Source organism: Stenella coeruleoalba (genome assembly GCF_951394435.1).
Source record: "Stenella coeruleoalba genome assembly, chromosome: 9".
NCBI lineage: Eukaryota > Metazoa > Chordata > Mammalia > Artiodactyla > Delphinidae > Stenella > Stenella coeruleoalba.
The window spans coordinates 100,030,655-100,047,233 of NC_137155.1; the positions used below are offsets into that span (position 1 = coordinate 100,030,655).

A 16,579-nucleotide genomic window follows, 5' to 3' on the forward strand; every position below is an offset into this window, starting at 1 on the left:
TCTGGGGTCAACAAACTGTAAACCAGCTCACCATTGCTTGCTGGAGGGAAGGGCACAGTAGGCTGCTTCAGGTGGTAAGAGCTGGCTAGTCTGGGAGGGTTTGCAGATCCTGGTGGAGGCCCACGAAGAAATAAACGCTGTCGATACTCCAAACCTGGGTTTACTCTGTGGCTACTGACCAAACCCACGGATGGAACATCTGGAGCATTACTAACCTCGTAGCTGTTAGGGATCCGAACGTGGAGGAGGTCGGAGAACGCAGCCACAACACTGCTAATGTTCTAAAACAAAACGGCAAATGCTGCATTACCCGCCCAGAGGCCACAGAGAACCACTGAAGAACGACTCACGTCAGGATAAATGCTACCCGCACGGTGCACGGTGCACACGCCTCACGCAAATCCAACCATTTTTATTTAGACTTAAGAGCCTCGGTGGGTAAGAAGGGTTTTAATGGGCCAATAGCCAAACAAAGCTTCCACATACAGAAATCCTCACACAGGGATTCCAATTAATGTTAAATATTTGAGAGAATGTTAAACTATCTTAGACATTTTAATTCAAGGAATGAGCTAAACCTTGTCATGGTTTTTACAGCTGGTCAGAAGCTTCCTTCAAGTGGACACCCCCCCGCTCTGGGCAGAAGTCTGACACAGTCCACAAGAACACACCACTGCTATGTTCTGCTGATGACCAAAACGCCCTGTCAACAGGCTATGAGTCTGGTTGCCAACGAAACATCATCAAGAATTAAGAGTTTGAAAAAACCCTCAGCCGTGTACTAGGGTTTGATATGAGCAGCTGCTTCCTGAACATAGTGCTTCTGGAAAACTTTCACTGTTGACAAAGCTCTTCACTGCTTAATTTTCTACGTGTAAGTAGTTATCAACTCTCTGAAGAGTTCTTACCATTATACATTCTTTAGTAAAACAATGAGATCTGACTTCAATTTGCCCTTTCTGTCTTGACTGAGGCCGAGATCAATTTCCAGTACTCACAGCAGCGTAGACGTCTGAAGGGACTGCTAAGTCAAGCCCTAACTTTAACCTTTATCCGCGATGACCCAGCTGTACGTGTCACTGTGAGCCACCTGACACCCCTTTAGGAACGGGTAATATTCTAGAACGTCCAACAGCCAGTCCATCTTTACCTCAGCAGCTGTAGGATGCAGAGTGATTGCCACAGATATGAGACCCGATCGGGGACCATTTGGGGATGCACCAAAAGGTGACGTGAAAAACAAAGTGCCCGGCTCAGTTTTGATGTCATTCCTTCTAGATTCCAGCCCTTAAAAAAGGAAGGATGAGTTGAGTGTTAACAGCTTTTCTAAACATTCCTATCAGCCAGCCCCCCGCACTGCACTGCGCCCCCTACCTTTCCCGGTGCCGCTCGGGAGGATCGGAATGATGGGGGATGGCACGGGCTCCGGAGGCTCCTCTTTGACCAGGGACAGGTCTGGGTATCTGCTCACTTCCATGCCGACCACACTCTCAGGAGAGGACGAGGGCACAACACTGTCAGGGGTGTCCCGGTCACCCCCATGGTCCTGTGTCCTGGGAGCAGAATAAATACACATCAGCAGGCGCAAGGCCGCCGCTGGGGGCTTCCCGCACCAGCCCAGCCCTGTCTACGTGTGTGACCTTTGGACAGTGACAATAACCTGAGAAGCCAAAGATTCAGTTCAGGGCCAAACAGGAAATCTCTTGGGAAAAAAAATAAGAAATATGTTTAACTATAAAGTAATTTAAATGGTATGTTTCCTTCTGACTAAAGCTTTAGCATCCAAGTTTAAAGACCTGCCAAAGGAGGAAGACGTTCAGATTATAACACAGCATAGAAAGAATGGATACTCACACCTTTGCAAAGCTCCAGATCACTGAGACTAGGGAACACTCCTGTGGCTGAAAAAGGAAAGAGCAGTCCACCACACACCCAGGCACGCGTGCACAGACTCTCCTGTGGCTGCTGTTTACTTACAGCGGCAAGACGGAAAAAAACTGGCCATTATGGCTTCACAGGCCTTCATTTTTCCTAACTGACAAAGTGAAGTGAAAAAAGGAAGAGACTGGTCTAGTCCAAGAAGCTAAAGGTTACAAAGGCAAATGGGGCTGTAGGGCGAGGGTGGTCTTGGGCTAAACGTTGCACGGCAGCTCGAGAACCTGGGGTCTCACACCCCCCCACCCCAGAGGAGACGCCGTCAGGCTGAAGGAAGGCTGTGAGAAGCAGCATTAACAGGAGACCCGAGAGAGGCTTCCAAGGGGTCCCTGTGAGACCCCGGAGCGGGCGGCCCCGACACGCACACCCGGGAGGCCGCCTCCCGCTGCTGCCCCCGAGTGACAACTCCGGCACGAATCTAGCGGTAAGGTCCAGGAGAAACAAAGAGCTGGGTTCTAACTTTGGACAAGTCACTTCCCCGTGGTCCGCAGTCTTCTCATTTATACAGTAAAGGGTCTTAGTCCAATGGCGTCTTATCAAAGAGAGGGTGGTTAGCAGATTTTCCAAGAAGAGAGAATAATTTGATGAGCTATATATATAAGAACCTCCCCTGGATCTAACTGGCTGGGTTGTGACCATCTACTAGGAGAAGCTGATTTTCCCTCAACAGAATCCTGGGGCTAAAGAACTGACAAAGGAGTTACAAACTGCGGACAGGACAGCCCTTAAATTCTCTTCCACAAAAGCATGCTCTGCTCTGTGACTGCTGCTCTTTTATCCTGACATCTGCAAACATCAATAAACCCAGTAAATCACATTAACAGCTTATAAAGGGCAATGATCTTTGAAATATTTTGCATGGAGAGTCCCAATGCCTTAATGTCTATTCGATTATTATTACTTGTTGAACCTCCTATATCATATGAGATTTCTAAAGTGCACAAGTGAATTCTTTTTAATAGTAAGAATGTTTTATAAACTTTAAATTCTGAAGAAAATTATTCACCAAATTTCACCTTTTAAGTGTTTTTACATGCTTTTCCTACAGACATTATGCTATATACAAACACATAAGACGTTTTTAAATAAATGAAATAACTAAAGAAATACTTGAGAAAAAGGAACTTCTACCTTAATTCCTCCTGGTTATTATGAGGCGGTGTTGGGAGTGAAGCAGGAACGTCCACTGTCTTTGGGCCTTGAGCAATCGCTCTGGCCAACAAGTCATCGTGTGGTCTGAACGGCAGGTGAAATGGTTTAGGTCCTAGGCTTTTGGTAACTGGAAGAGCAAAAACACAAAACCATAAATCAGTCAAAACTGGTAACGGGTAAACTTTACAATCCGACTGCCACTTCACCACGCACAGCCAGCAAACTCCTCAAAGGTACAAGACTTGGAAGCTTGGCATCCTACCTTCATGGCTCACTAATACTCCAGCTTTTCCAGCAAGTTCTTCAGTTGTTGCAAAACCATTTGCCATCTTCGGACAAGCCATAGGAGGTGGTGTAGGAGGAAGAGAGGCAGGGGGTGTTGGAGGATTACTTAAATTATTCTGCTGCAGGAGACCAAAAAATTTTAAATTATATGCTACTGAGCAAATATGCCATGACCTTGCTAAAACTTAGTTCTGTGAATTTTCAGCACAGGGAGGCAAGGTACAGAAATGTAATCAGAGGCACCTTCATTCCTAAAATGCACACCAAGAAGAAAAAGAAACGTACAGGCCAGGAGGCATTTCAGTGGAACAAATACCCATCATCCTCTGCACATACCACCCACTGGCTCACTTTCCCCAGCTTGAGTACTTAGCTTTGAAATTAAGAAGCAAATTTATACTGTGCCTGATTTGATTCTATACAACTCTTTTCAAGTTTCACTGTTAAAGCCAGTGAAGGACAGCTTTAAAATTCGACCAATAAATTGTAGAGAGTTCTCAAAAAACTCCTTTATTAAATTAAGATATGCCCCAGTTCTATCAAAAACTTGAGAATTTAAGACCCTAATCCATAACTGCAGCTTGTATCTTAGACATTAGAATCTGGATTGTCTAAAATCTCAAAAAGAAGCAAAAGGAGTAGCAATAACGACTAAATGGACTGAACCTTAACAAATGTAGTTCCCCCCAAACATTTCTCCCTGCTTAACATCTGTCACCAATTTGTCATTGATTCATTGACTAGTCTCTCAGGGACTGTTGGAATCTACCAATAATTCCATGCAAATCAAGTGCAAGGTAAAATTACAAATCTTGCAAAGATCTAGGATTTCTGAAGATGATGAAGTTGCGTGGAGAACAGCTTGCATCAGAAGAGAAGGCATTTACAAGACTTGGGAGAGGTTCTAACTGAAGAGAAAAGCCAACAACGATAATAAATGGAATGTCACAAGAGAATGATTTTAATACTAAAGAAGAGAAGCCCTCAGAAAAAATGATGATACTCTCAAATATTTTTGCAAAAAAGATCACTTAACACAAGTCAGATGTGAAGTAAAGAGTATCTAATGAGCCTATCATAAAACTTTGTTAAAAAAATATTACCAAAAGATAAACTTGGTTCAGTTTGATATTATTTTTGTAGCCTAAGAACTAATGCACAGGTGCAATTAGTACCTAAATTATTAGACAAAGTAAGTTTTTAGGTTTTTTTCATTGTATTTTTCAGGGTAAATTCCTAACTACATTTTTTACTCTATTTACTCTGAATTTGGAGTCATCTTAAGAGTTAATAAAGATTATAAGAAAATACGTATTTACCTACCGCAGAAATATACAATGGATGTTTTTCACAATTTGTATTCTGACCTATACAAACATTTCAAATGTTCATATTGGAAACACTTTACCTGGTAAAATTTTAACCTTTTAGTTGAACTAGAGTGTAAATGGAACTTGGAAGATTAGATAGATGTAAACTAGATGGAAAAACAAGACAAGCTCTACCAATTCTGATATGGCATCCAAAGAGGAAGCAAGGTAACACCTTGGCAAAGAAACATACCTTGTAGATCAACTGAGAATAGTAATCCGAAACCCCTTCAAGGGTAGCACTGCCAAAAGTTCCTAGAAGTCGATTCCCACTATTAAACTGGCCACTGCCGTAAGGAAGAAAGTGGGCAAAGTTCACTCCAATGACTGGTTCCATTAGAGGGAGCAGAGAGAGCTGCTATTGAAAAACACATTTAAGAGTAATGTACACGATAAACAAAACAAGTGTCTCTCAATTTTTCTAAGACCCAAGGCAACTTAGTCAAATAAAGCTTGAGAAAAATAAGACTTAAAAAATTCAAGTATCAAAATGCTGGAATAAGTGAGAGAGACTACGGAATCTTTGAGATATACTTAAAAATGAGCCTTATTCTCAACTGTCTTAAAGGGATGCTGCCAGGCTTCTAACAAGAAAAACACCTTCCTTATCTTCGCTCAGCAAGAATCAGGGCTGAACTGAGGCTAGGTGCCCCCAACGGCACTCTTCAGCAGCTGTCTCCCACCTTCTGTAACAGCCACAAAGGTGTAAGAATGCACTCTACTAGGGGGAGAGACCAACGCCTGTGTTTCTTTGCATCCGGAGTCACAAGTAACGTGGACGGAATTTTTCTTGGTGCTGAGGCTGCTCCCTTTGAATATAAGTAAATCTTGACCAGCGCCAACCAATCCATCTATTTTACTAAAATTTTGGGGTGCCAGTAGGATAAGGTGCAAGTTTGCTCGCACATAGGAAACCTATTAGGTTGCTTGTTGAGATGTCTTTTACCCCTTAACTCTCTACTTTTGGGAAAATTTCACTTTAACAGGGTTCAAAAAGCTTCTGATGTCTCACTTCCTTGAATTTTTAAAGGGGCTGCTCCGAAAGACTCACCTGCTTCAGGTGGGTAAAGGTGTCGGTGGTAGAGAACATCGCTTGTTTCTCCTCTTCTTCCTTTTTCCTTTTCTTCGACCGAGGTGCTGCCTTCTCTCCGGTCCTCTGAGTCCTTTTGCTTCGCTGTTTCTTGGTTTCACTTCCTCCATCTGTTTTTGGCAACTGGCTGTTGCCACATCCAAAACCACCTTGCACTTGAGCCCCCAAAGTTTGCTAATGTAATTGGAAAGGTTAAGAAATAAGTGACCTATCCACACGCTTGAATTCCAGCTCCTGCTCGTCCAGTCCCATCCTAAGACACAATGTTCCTAGCATGGGCGCCCGAAGTGACGGAGGGAAAATGGGCGGCACCAGATGGCCTGTTTTCTGAAAACAGCATCTCAAGTATGGAAATCAGTAAGCTGCAAAGCTTGAGGAGAGAGCAGAACTCTTAAGTGTGGCTCTTCTCCCTTTCAGAGGAAGCATTACTCCTCAGGCCTGCCCATACTTGTGCCAGTGACAGCCCGGAGCTCCTTATTCCTGCCCACTGGCAACTGTGGAGGAAGGGGTGCTCTTAGCTAGATGGCTGTGGTGGTCTCTGCATGGTGGTCTTGGGGCCTTATTTGGGCTCCCCTTAGGAATGGGTGAAATACAAGGTATGCGGGCACCATTGCTAAGCTCCAGAAAAGTTTCACAGCCTATGCATCTCAGTTGAGAGGAACAGCTAGCCTCAGAGATCACTAAAAACAAACAACATTGTTCATTCAAATTAGTTCATGGTCATACATCTGACTGAATAATAACTGCTACATACTTAAAGTCAATGAAAGAAGACCTATATGATAGCAAATAAGCCTATTCTTTGCTTTTGTCTCTATGGCTAAGAACAAACCAGTCCTTAAAGAGGTTTTTAAGGGTAGTACTATCAATACTTAAAAATATGGGACTATTTTTAGGGGCCATTATTTCTAAACTTGACAGCTATACTTTGCTATAGGCAACCATAGTTGCTAAACTTATTTTAATGTGCTCTGCATTGACTCTTTGAGGGTTTGCAGATCAGTTTCCATTTATATATATCTAAATGACTTAGAGCATGGATGGCAAAACTGTTCTGTAAAAGGCCAAAGAGTAAATACAGCTACCCAATTCTCTGCCCTGGTACAGCAAAATCAACCACAGACAAGTCATAATAAACTAATGAGCTAGGCTATGGTCTAATAAGATGTTTTAAATTCATGGACACTGAACCTTGAATTTCATATAATTTTCACATGTTGTGAAACACTACTCTGTTTCAGATTTTCTTCTACCATTAAAAAGTGTAGAAACCATTCCTGGCTCATACAAAAAAGAGGGGATATGGAAGCAGGAACACAGTGCCCATCCCAGGGCTAGATCGATGGTTCTCAAAGGGTGGTCCCCAGAGCGGCAGAATGAGCACCACCTAGGATGGTTAGAAATGCACATTCTCTGGTCCCACCCCAGACCTACTGAATCCAAACCTTTAACAAGCCCTCCAGGTGATTCTGACACATTAAAGTTCAGAGAACCCTGGCCTAGAGCTGTGCCTCTCATGTCCATATGAATGCGAATCACCTGCGATCTTGTTAAAAAGCACCTTCTGACTGGTACGCCTGTGCTGGGGGCACAGTATCCTGCTTCCTGAAAAGCTCCCAGGTAAGGCCGATGCCGCCAGTCCTCAAGGACTGCAGTGTGAGTAGCACAGAGCAAGGCCCAAGCACTTCTTACCAGCTTATAAGAGAAGAACAATGCAACCGCTTATTAGGTGTGCAGCAGGGTCAGGCACTGTAAGTGCTGAACAGACTTCTCCAATCCTCACAACTTCCCTAAAAAGCAGCTATTACTACAGTTCGAAGAATACTCTCAATTACAGAAGAACACAAAAGATTAAAAATCATCCAAAAGTTTGCCCGAGACAGGAATAGTTCACATTTTAATGTATTTGTTTTCGATCTTTTATCTATGCCTACATGTATTTTGCTAAACACACAATGAATCACACTCAGTATTCTTTTATTCTGGTGGTTGCCTTTTAAACTTGACGTGGTTTGTTCCCCGTGACATTAAACTTTCATACGTAACAAATTTTAATGGCTGCAAAAAATCTGTATATTCAGATATATACAGAAACAATAATCCAATCAATAACTACACTAGTGGATTTAGGTTGTTTTCTCTCATTTTTATCTATTAGTAAAGATAAAGTCATTCATTAGCTATTCATGTGGTCACACCTTTGCACATATTAGAATTTTACGTTCCTCTTGCCAGATTCCTAGATATGTCACTGGTAGTCATGGGTATGCACCACCTTTTATTAATATCACAAGCACAAGGTGTACCCTAATTCCTTTAATCCCTGTGGCAACCCAGTAACAGGGAGCATTATTAATCCTGTTTTACAGATGAGGAAACTGAGGCTCAGAAAGCCTGCCCTGCCCAGGCTGCACGCTGGAAAGAGACGGAACGTGGATTTGACGCAAGCTGAGCGATGCGAGCTCTCAAAGCCTCCCAAGGCTTTACCCCTACACTACAACTAATGCCAGCTTATGTGTGAGAAAACACATGTCCTCAGCACGGAGGACAAACTGGGCCTGTCCAGCCACTGCCACAACAATTCTGCCTTAAGTGTGACTAGAAAGTAAATGAATTTCATCATTTGTAAAACGGGAATAATAATTGTGCCTGCCGTACCTCAGGGCAAGCGCTGAGCACAGCGTAACCCCTAGAATGTGGTTAAGAAGGCATCACCCCTAGTAATCCAGGGCCTCCGCCCCTTGCTGCCCTCCCAGATGGATATGAGAACATGTGACATAGTCCAAACATTTATACATATACTAATTGATCTCATCCCTTTTTCTATCATAACACCCAATATAAATATTTTTTTATATATAATCACTAGTATTAGGACCTAACTTCACTCCACCGAGTACCAACTATGTGGTATTGAGATAGAAAAGGCACAGAGACAGAAAGGTGCTCAGGACGCCGTCTACACCCTTCAAGGAGCCGTCTATGCTCAGTGGTACTAGAGAAACTGCTATGTAAGCACACGGGCATCCACTTATTTGAGACTGGCTGAGCTGAGTAAGGTATCTGGGGAAGACGATTCCAGAAGTGAGTCTTAAAAGATACAGATATTGGCCAGATATAAAAAAAAAACAAAAAAGGGCAGAAACAGCAGCATATGGCCATATATGGAAGGGTAAAATCAGAAAGACACTCAGGGACTGCAAGTAGCCTGGTATTCCTAGGGGCAGAGGATGCAATGGACAAAGTAGCTAGAGATCAGGCCTATTTGCTGATGACAAATATGACTGAAAAAGTTACCACCACCAAAATTTACAAAAATTACATGACTCTATGGGGTTACCACTCAACCTCTACCGAATCAGACAAATAAGAGAAAACAAAGAGTAAACCAATACTTGCTAAACAAATGGCTTCACTAACAATCTTAAAACTGCAAATTTGGACAACTAAATATAGCACTCCACCTCATTCAATTAAAAAAATGAAAAATTTAAAATCTAATTTGAGAAGCACTATAGGGAAAGCTTTATGAACACAATAGCCAAGGTAGTGTAGCATTTGAAAGATAAAACAAGTTAACCAATTCCTACAACCTAGAAAACTTCAGTTTGGGAAATATGTCAAGGAAGTTCACTGAAATGCAGGGGATCGAATCTTGTAAAGGTATATTTACAACAAAGTTCTTCATCAAATGAAAAAACAAAAGCAAATCCAATGTTCTATAACTTAAAAAGGGGACTTCCCTGGTGGCACAGTGGTTGAGAATCCGCCTGCCAATGCAGGGGACACGGGTTCGATCCCTGGTCCTAGAAGATCCCACGTGCTGCAGAGCAACTAAGCCCGCGCGCCACAACTACTGAGCCCGCATGCCACAACTACTGAAGCCTGTGCGCCTAGAGCCCGTGCTCCGCAACAGGAGAGGCCCGCGCACTGCAACGAAGAGTGGCCCCCGCTCGCTGCAACTAGAGAAAGCCCGCATGCAGCGGCGAAGACCCAACGCAGCCAAAAAAAAAAAAGAAGTCTAACACTTAAAAACTTAAAAAGGGCAAAATATCGACACATGGAAAACCACAAAGATAAAATAGCATCTACCTGTAAAACTGTGTTTCTATAAAGTATTAATACTTTGCAACAGAATAGATTCCCAATATGGGTTATTCCTGAGAGTCCCCAAGGGTATTAACAGGGTGCGTGAGCTATTTTCTATATTTCAAAGAGGTTAATGGAAACTGCACTCTATTTGCAGTTAGGACATGTAGATGTTTACTTCTTTGTTTTAGTTAGATCAACTCAATGTGGTGATAATCAGCTGACAGGAATATGTTACGTATGAAACGCATGACCCTACAGCTCTCTGATTTTTGAAAGATACAGTAAACAAATTATTACCTGATATAGTTTACAGGTATAAACCAAAACATGAGGTCTGCGGCTTTTTACTCCAGAGTAAAAAGGTTATAAAAGATAGCGTTGAAATCAATACAGCAGTTGGCACTAATCTGTTGTAACCATAATTTAAAATAAAAGGGGAAAAAAGCAAGTTGTTCTCCTGAGCCACACTTACCACGTCGGCTGGGTTCTGCCTCTCAACCAGTTTGTTATCCTTCGTACCGTCGTCTTCTGAACAAAAACTCCCTTCCGGTTTTTGATTTAAAAGGGAAGATGCCTTTTTATTTTTCAGCAGGTGCTTCAGAAGCTCATTGCCTGAATCTCCCTTGGTAGCAGGAGCGCCGGCAGGTCGGGGAGGACTCTGCCCCGGGCAGGCAGCGCCGGCCACAGCCCTTTCTTTGGCCCGATCCCCAGGGTGCTCCTCCAGTTCAGGCCCATCTGGGCCCGGGCGCTGCTCCGGCTCAGCTGACTCCAGTTTCATCTCCCCAGTGGGGGCAGGCGCGTTGATGGGGCGCTTATCCACCTCTGAACTCGCACAGGTCTGTTGACCTGGGGTCCCTCGTGCGAAGTCACCGCTGGGCAGTTCGTTCTCTGGCTCTGTGCGCAGCGGGCCCGCTGCCGGGTCAGGAGGTGATAGGCCGCCCGGTTCCGCCGCCTTGGGTTCTCCTTGCTGAGGGAGCTCGCCGGGTGTGTTCACTGCGGGAGCAGAGGCAGCTTCCGAGACACCCGGGGTTGGTGGAGCAGTTACATCCGAATGGGGAGTAGAAGGTGCCTTGGTAGATTCCGCATCGTCGTCTTTCTTCTTCTTTCTTGTTCTCTTCTTTTTACCTTTCTCTTCCGGGATTATGTCAGAATACAGCTGAATGAGAGATGGGGCTGATCCTGGGTAACTCTGTCCACGGCTTACAGCCGGGTCTTGGCCACAGGGGAGACTGCTATTAGCCACTGGAGGTGCCACAGGTAAAGCGGGTGTAAAAGGAGGCCTCACCGGGGACTGCTGGAAGCTGGCCCCAGGAACACCTCCATGTACCGGCTTCACAGAATGGAAATTTGGGCTTCCACCAGGAATTGACGGTGAGTCAGGAACAAACGAGGGAGGTCCCATGTGCCTTCGCTCACTGGTTTGCATGAAATTCGGGGTGGGCGGTGAATTAATAGACCCTTGCTGTAGGTTCTGCTGCTGTAAAACCGGCCCCGCCTGCTGCTGCGGCTGCGGAGGCTGCTGAAGGGGTCTTGGGGGTTGCGTAAAATCACAAGGCAGGTCAGAAGCGTAGAATGGAATCTGGGACACAGGTGTCCTGCTGCTTAGCTCTGAGCCCATCATGCCGTGCTGCTCCATTTCCATCCTCTGCTGCAAAGCTCTCTGTCTATCTACTTCTTGCATGAGCTGGATTCGTTGTCTCTCCTGCTGTTCTCGTAAACGTTCCTTACGTTCCCGTTCTTGAAAACTTTCACTGAAGGGGTTGTTGTCATCGAATTCCACCCGTGGCGGCGGCCCACTCTGTGGATTTGCATTTGACACTGCCCCTGGGGCTGGGGGGCAAGTTTTTATTGGTAACTGGGCCACTGGAGGCTGAATCCTAGGAGGGTTGAGGGTGGGGCGGGAAGGAGCACCGGGAGGCTGCCACCCAGGGAAACTGGGCAAACTGGGCGTTCCCGCAGGGCTCGTGTGGCCGGGAATGACCGCGGTGTGCTGCTGGTGCTGTAGCTGCAGTGGCGCCAGGGGGAAGCTGGGCTGGCTCATGGGGGGCGGGGCGGCACCTGGCACCAGGGGCAGTGGGGGCTGGACACCTGGCATCACGGTGGGCGGGGCCATGGCGCACTGCTGCTGCTGCTGCTGCTGCTTGATCCGGTAATCTTCAATCAACTCGGCATGCTCTTTCTGTTGTTTACGAATCTGGAAGAGCAAAATTAAATCTTACTCGTTTATATGTGCTACGGGTATCAAATAAAAACACTGGCTGACGATTATGGTGGAGGTTATAGAGAACGCAGTTAGATCAGGCAGAGGCAAAAATATCTTGCTTAGGCAATGGCAGAAATCACCAAGGGGAAAAAAAAAGAAAGGAAGGACTGATCAACTAAAACTGCCAAGCTTTTCAATAATAGCATGTTTCTAAATATGAAATACCAAAAACAAATTTGAAAAACATTTTTCTGAAATAAATATTTAAGAAAATCTTTCTCTGAGTCATAAACTAAGCTACATATAAAAATAAAACCATAAACAAAGGCTACACAGGAATCGCTAATTGTTAACTTCTTTAGAAGTTACATTAATATATAAGGTTAGACTAACCGTGAGATTTAACTCAAACTTTAACCATTTAAACGTGTTAAGATTTCATTTCTTAAGTACACAAAAGTGTACAACATGTTAAGACAAGATGAATTACCTGTACATATACCACACCCTCCCCTCCAGGTTAAAAAGACTAGATTGGTAATAAAACTCCTTGAATTTAACGGGTAACGTATTCAAATTATAATTTCTAAATATGTAAAAGCTCTGAGGTAATGTTTTGAACAGTTCCTAAGAGGCTCCTAATATAATGACTGACTTACGTCAGTTAATTAATCCCCGAAAGTCTTTGTACCCCCATGGGCAGACACTACAGACCAACCTCAATGAAGACACAACCTGTGTCCTAAGGACACACCAGCTCACTTAGGGAGCTGGGAGAAAGGGGTGCAAGATGATGTACATACCCTCCAAAAGCACTCAATTTTTGTGTGCTGTACTAGCACACTGAGCCAGTTCTGATAGGTTTTCAACTTATTTTCAACAGTTTCCCAGGCAGACTAGCATATTCTCTACACATAATGGTTCTGGTCTCTTTTCCTGTAGCTGTGGCAACTCCTACTTCTTTTCTTCTTTTTCCTGACTGGTTTACTACCTAGAACTGAGGAATTACCATCGGACTGGCGAATGAGTATGAACACACATAAGGCACCAGAACACTAACTGGAATACAGAATGTGGTGATCCACGCCTTTGCCGTGACATTTTAAAATTCTCTTAAAAACGTTGTCATGAATTGCTTGTCTTAATAAGATTACACTGGACTGCTGGCAACTATGTTGTAGCAGATGATGTGTCCTATTTTCCAAGTATAGTATTACCTTCTAAATAGGATTTGATCCATGGATATGCAAAAAAGCTAGGCCCTCGTCATAAAAAATTTATATAAAAATACCAGAAGGCAATAAAAAGGCTAAAAATAAGTTATAAAGAAACCCTTAAAAGCATTTTTACTTGAAATAAACACGGCCCCAGAAAGTAAATTTAAAGAGAAAGGACACATCTCATTCCTGGTTTTAAACAATGGAAATCATACTGTAATCAGCTTATTGCTGGGACATTATTGTGGTAGCTATAGCTTGGAGATAAAACGCCACAGTTGAAATCCCTACTCCAATGATCAGTTATGTCACCTACCTCCACAATGACTCAGCAGATTCCTCATGTGTACCATGGTGATAATACTACCTTGTTCATAAGGTTATAGAGAACGTCAGGTAAGACGGGGCATGTAACTGTGTTCACTACACAGAAAGCACTTCTGTGATTTTTACTGATTCAATCTGCTCTGAATTCCTCCCTTTCCACTATTAACATTGGGAGTAAGATTTAAATTGACAATCAAAAGCAAGATTGACCTTTTTTGGTGTACAATTCTATGAACTTTAACATGGGTAGGGATTAGTGTGGCCATCACCACAGTCAAGATACTGAAGGACAGTCCAGGGGTTCCCAGTTTTTGGTGAGTGTGTTAGAGATGCAGTCAATATTTGTGTACAGGTTTGTGTGTGAACCTAAGTTTTTAATTCATTGAGTAACTAGGAGTGGCCACTTAACACATTTTGAACACTAAATAAAAATTTTAAATTTTACTTCTTCTTGAGTATAACTGATATTTCAGTATGTGCATTTTCAAAAACATCAGGCTCATAATGGAAGGTAACAGCAAAATGATCTCATTTTTCAGGAATGAGTCCTTTACATAAGATACACCAATGTACTTTAAGACCAAAATGATATTGAGAAGGAATATTAATAAAAACATACTATGGGGAAAAAAAACAAGAAAACCCCAACAGAATGATTCAAATGCTCTATCTGAAATTCCATTACAAACTAAGGAACCAAAGGACATGGCAAAGCAAAGGTCAACTCCAAGTAGAAAGCCTAGGATCTCCCCATGAGCTGTCCTCAGGAAAGCTAAGACTCTGCACAGCGACTTCTCAGAACAGGGAACGTAACTGAATTTCCCCAGCTGTATTAGCTATACCAGCATGAAAACAGTTTATGAGAACTTATCTCATCAGTGGCGCTTACTCAAAGTACGTGCTGTGTGACCACGACTCTGGGGCAAGGACAGGGGTTATTTCTTCAGTTAGTAAGAGGTCTCAGAGCTGTCACTTTGACAGTGCACTTCTGTGTGCCATTTAACACCAATCGAAATCCTTTACAATTAATCAATGACAGACCAAAACATTCTATGCATTAACAACTGCTTCTATTTTGCAAACCTATTTGTTACCTGTTCTAGCTGCTTCTGAACCATGCTTTGCTGTTCAGTGACGTGCTTGAGCTGCTCTGCATCCTCTTCTGGAAACTCACGCCCAGCTTTCTTGGCGGTACGTTGTTTAGCTGAAAGGGCCTTTTTGGATTTCCTGTGTGCACCGATTTGTTCTTCAAGATATTTCTGCTGCATCTGAAGAAGTTGTTGGGTCTCCTGAAGCCATTCTTCATACTGTTTACGTTGTGAATCATCTGAGGAAAAAAATTAAAATTCACCTGTGTTAATTTTCTAAAGAGTCCAATATAAGTTACACAAATCCATTTTGTAAGGAAACATTTTCATCATGACCTTGTAATAGATATTTTGAAAACATAATAGTAAATAACTATATAAAGTATAAGATTTTAGAAAAATATATAAGAAAACCAAAGAATGCATGTTCTTAGGACACAGGCTAACTTCATACTTATAAATATTATAAACCCAATCTTTGAAAAGCAAAAGACTTATCTAATGGAACAACTATTTACCTACTAAACTATCAAATTCTCTAACCCATAAGCCAAACTATATATTGAACTATATTTGTATTTGATTAATTCAACTTTACAGATTTTGAAGAGACAAAGTAAGACATAACCTATTAAGGTCCAGAGCATGGATTAGGTATCATTTCCCATGCTAATTTCCCTAAGTTTATGGGTTTCCCCTATTTCTAAATGGTGAAAGTATGTCCTAAACTATGAGGGAGGGAACCTAGAAAGCTTTAGAAAGGACCAAAATGAAGTCTGTTTTATAGAGGAAATCCGTAAGTTAAAAACATTGGTAATTTTTATGAATTTCGTCATTTATACGTCTATAAATAAGCCATTAATCAAGTAAAATCTTCTCTACTTGTATGACTGTCATTAATATCTCCCCAAATAGTTGTATCTCTTCATCTTGTAGCAATATTCCTTCTTAATTCTTTAAGGGCACTTTACTTCACTGATGCCAAGTTCAAAAAAAAAAAAAAGTCACCTTATGGTTGTGAAATTCAGAATATACCTTTTTGACTCACTTTAAGACAAAGAAATAAATAAATACAATTCCAAGAAGGACATTAGCTGAAAAATTACATCAATGATAACAGAATATTGTCATACAATAAGAATCCAACCAAAGCCAATGGGCACAATAAAGCCAGAAAAAGCCAGTTGGTTACAGTTGTTTACTTGTTTTTAATGCGAATATGTATGCAAATTATAATAATTAGTGCAGGGGTAATTTCAAAAGGTCAGACTTTGGGTTTGTTCTTAAACCCAGAAGTTCCAGTACATGTATGAACTTGAAATCTAGTCTACCAAATTTGAAGGGCATTTTTCAGAACAGGCTTTTTCACAAGATTTCAGAAGTTCTGCTTCTGGTAGAATGAGACCTACCGCAAGGAAAGCCTTTCTGGTTTCTGGAACCAGGAGAGCAGAGGTGAGCAAAATGAAAAATAATGGTGAAAAAAAAGTTAGCTAAACAGTCTGAAGATTTCAGAAAGGTTCAGTTTGGGGAGAACTTTAAACACTATCCTGAACCACCTTGGGACCCCTGAAAGTAACTAGAAAGGGTCAATGGCATCCTGCAGCCCTGACTTCACACCATGCTGCTAACCCAGCTTATCTCCCTTTGTTGTTCCCATTTGGTGTCCTTGTCACTTAGGCAGACAGTCATTAGAAAAGAAGTGGTTTAAATCTACAGATTGTAAAGTGTCCAATCTATATACAAAAAATAGCAGCAACACTGAAGAGAACGGGGAAGATGATCTTTCTGTATTAAAATATTTATCTCTAACCATAATTATT

General features: G+C 42.5%; 1 protein-coding gene across 5 annotated transcripts in view; it reads right to left on the minus strand.

The window, feature by feature from the left end:
- The window catches only part of KMT2C (lysine methyltransferase 2C), a 293,733-nt gene that overhangs the window by 15,518 nt on the left and 261,636 nt on the right, over window positions 1-16,579 (minus strand). For 4 of the 5 annotated variants that reach the window (XM_079931158.1, XM_079931156.1, XM_079931155.1 and 1 more), the window contains 9 exons: window positions 14,766-14,998; window positions 10,397-12,118; window positions 5,794-6,006; window positions 4,936-5,100; window positions 3,350-3,491; window positions 3,067-3,214; window positions 1,375-1,553; window positions 1,151-1,287; window positions 32-281 (listed from right to left, as the gene is read on the minus strand). In XM_079931158.1, the coding sequence (XP_079787284.1) occupies window positions 32-281; window positions 1,151-1,287; window positions 1,375-1,553; window positions 3,067-3,214; window positions 3,350-3,491; window positions 4,936-5,100; window positions 5,794-6,006; window positions 10,397-12,118; window positions 14,766-14,998 (3,189 nt within the window). The remainder of the gene's footprint in view (window positions 1-31; window positions 282-1,150; window positions 1,288-1,374; window positions 1,554-3,066; window positions 3,215-3,349; window positions 3,492-4,935; window positions 5,101-5,793; window positions 6,007-10,396; window positions 12,119-14,765; window positions 14,999-16,579) is intronic. The other variant, XM_079931159.1, reaches the window with a different exon arrangement.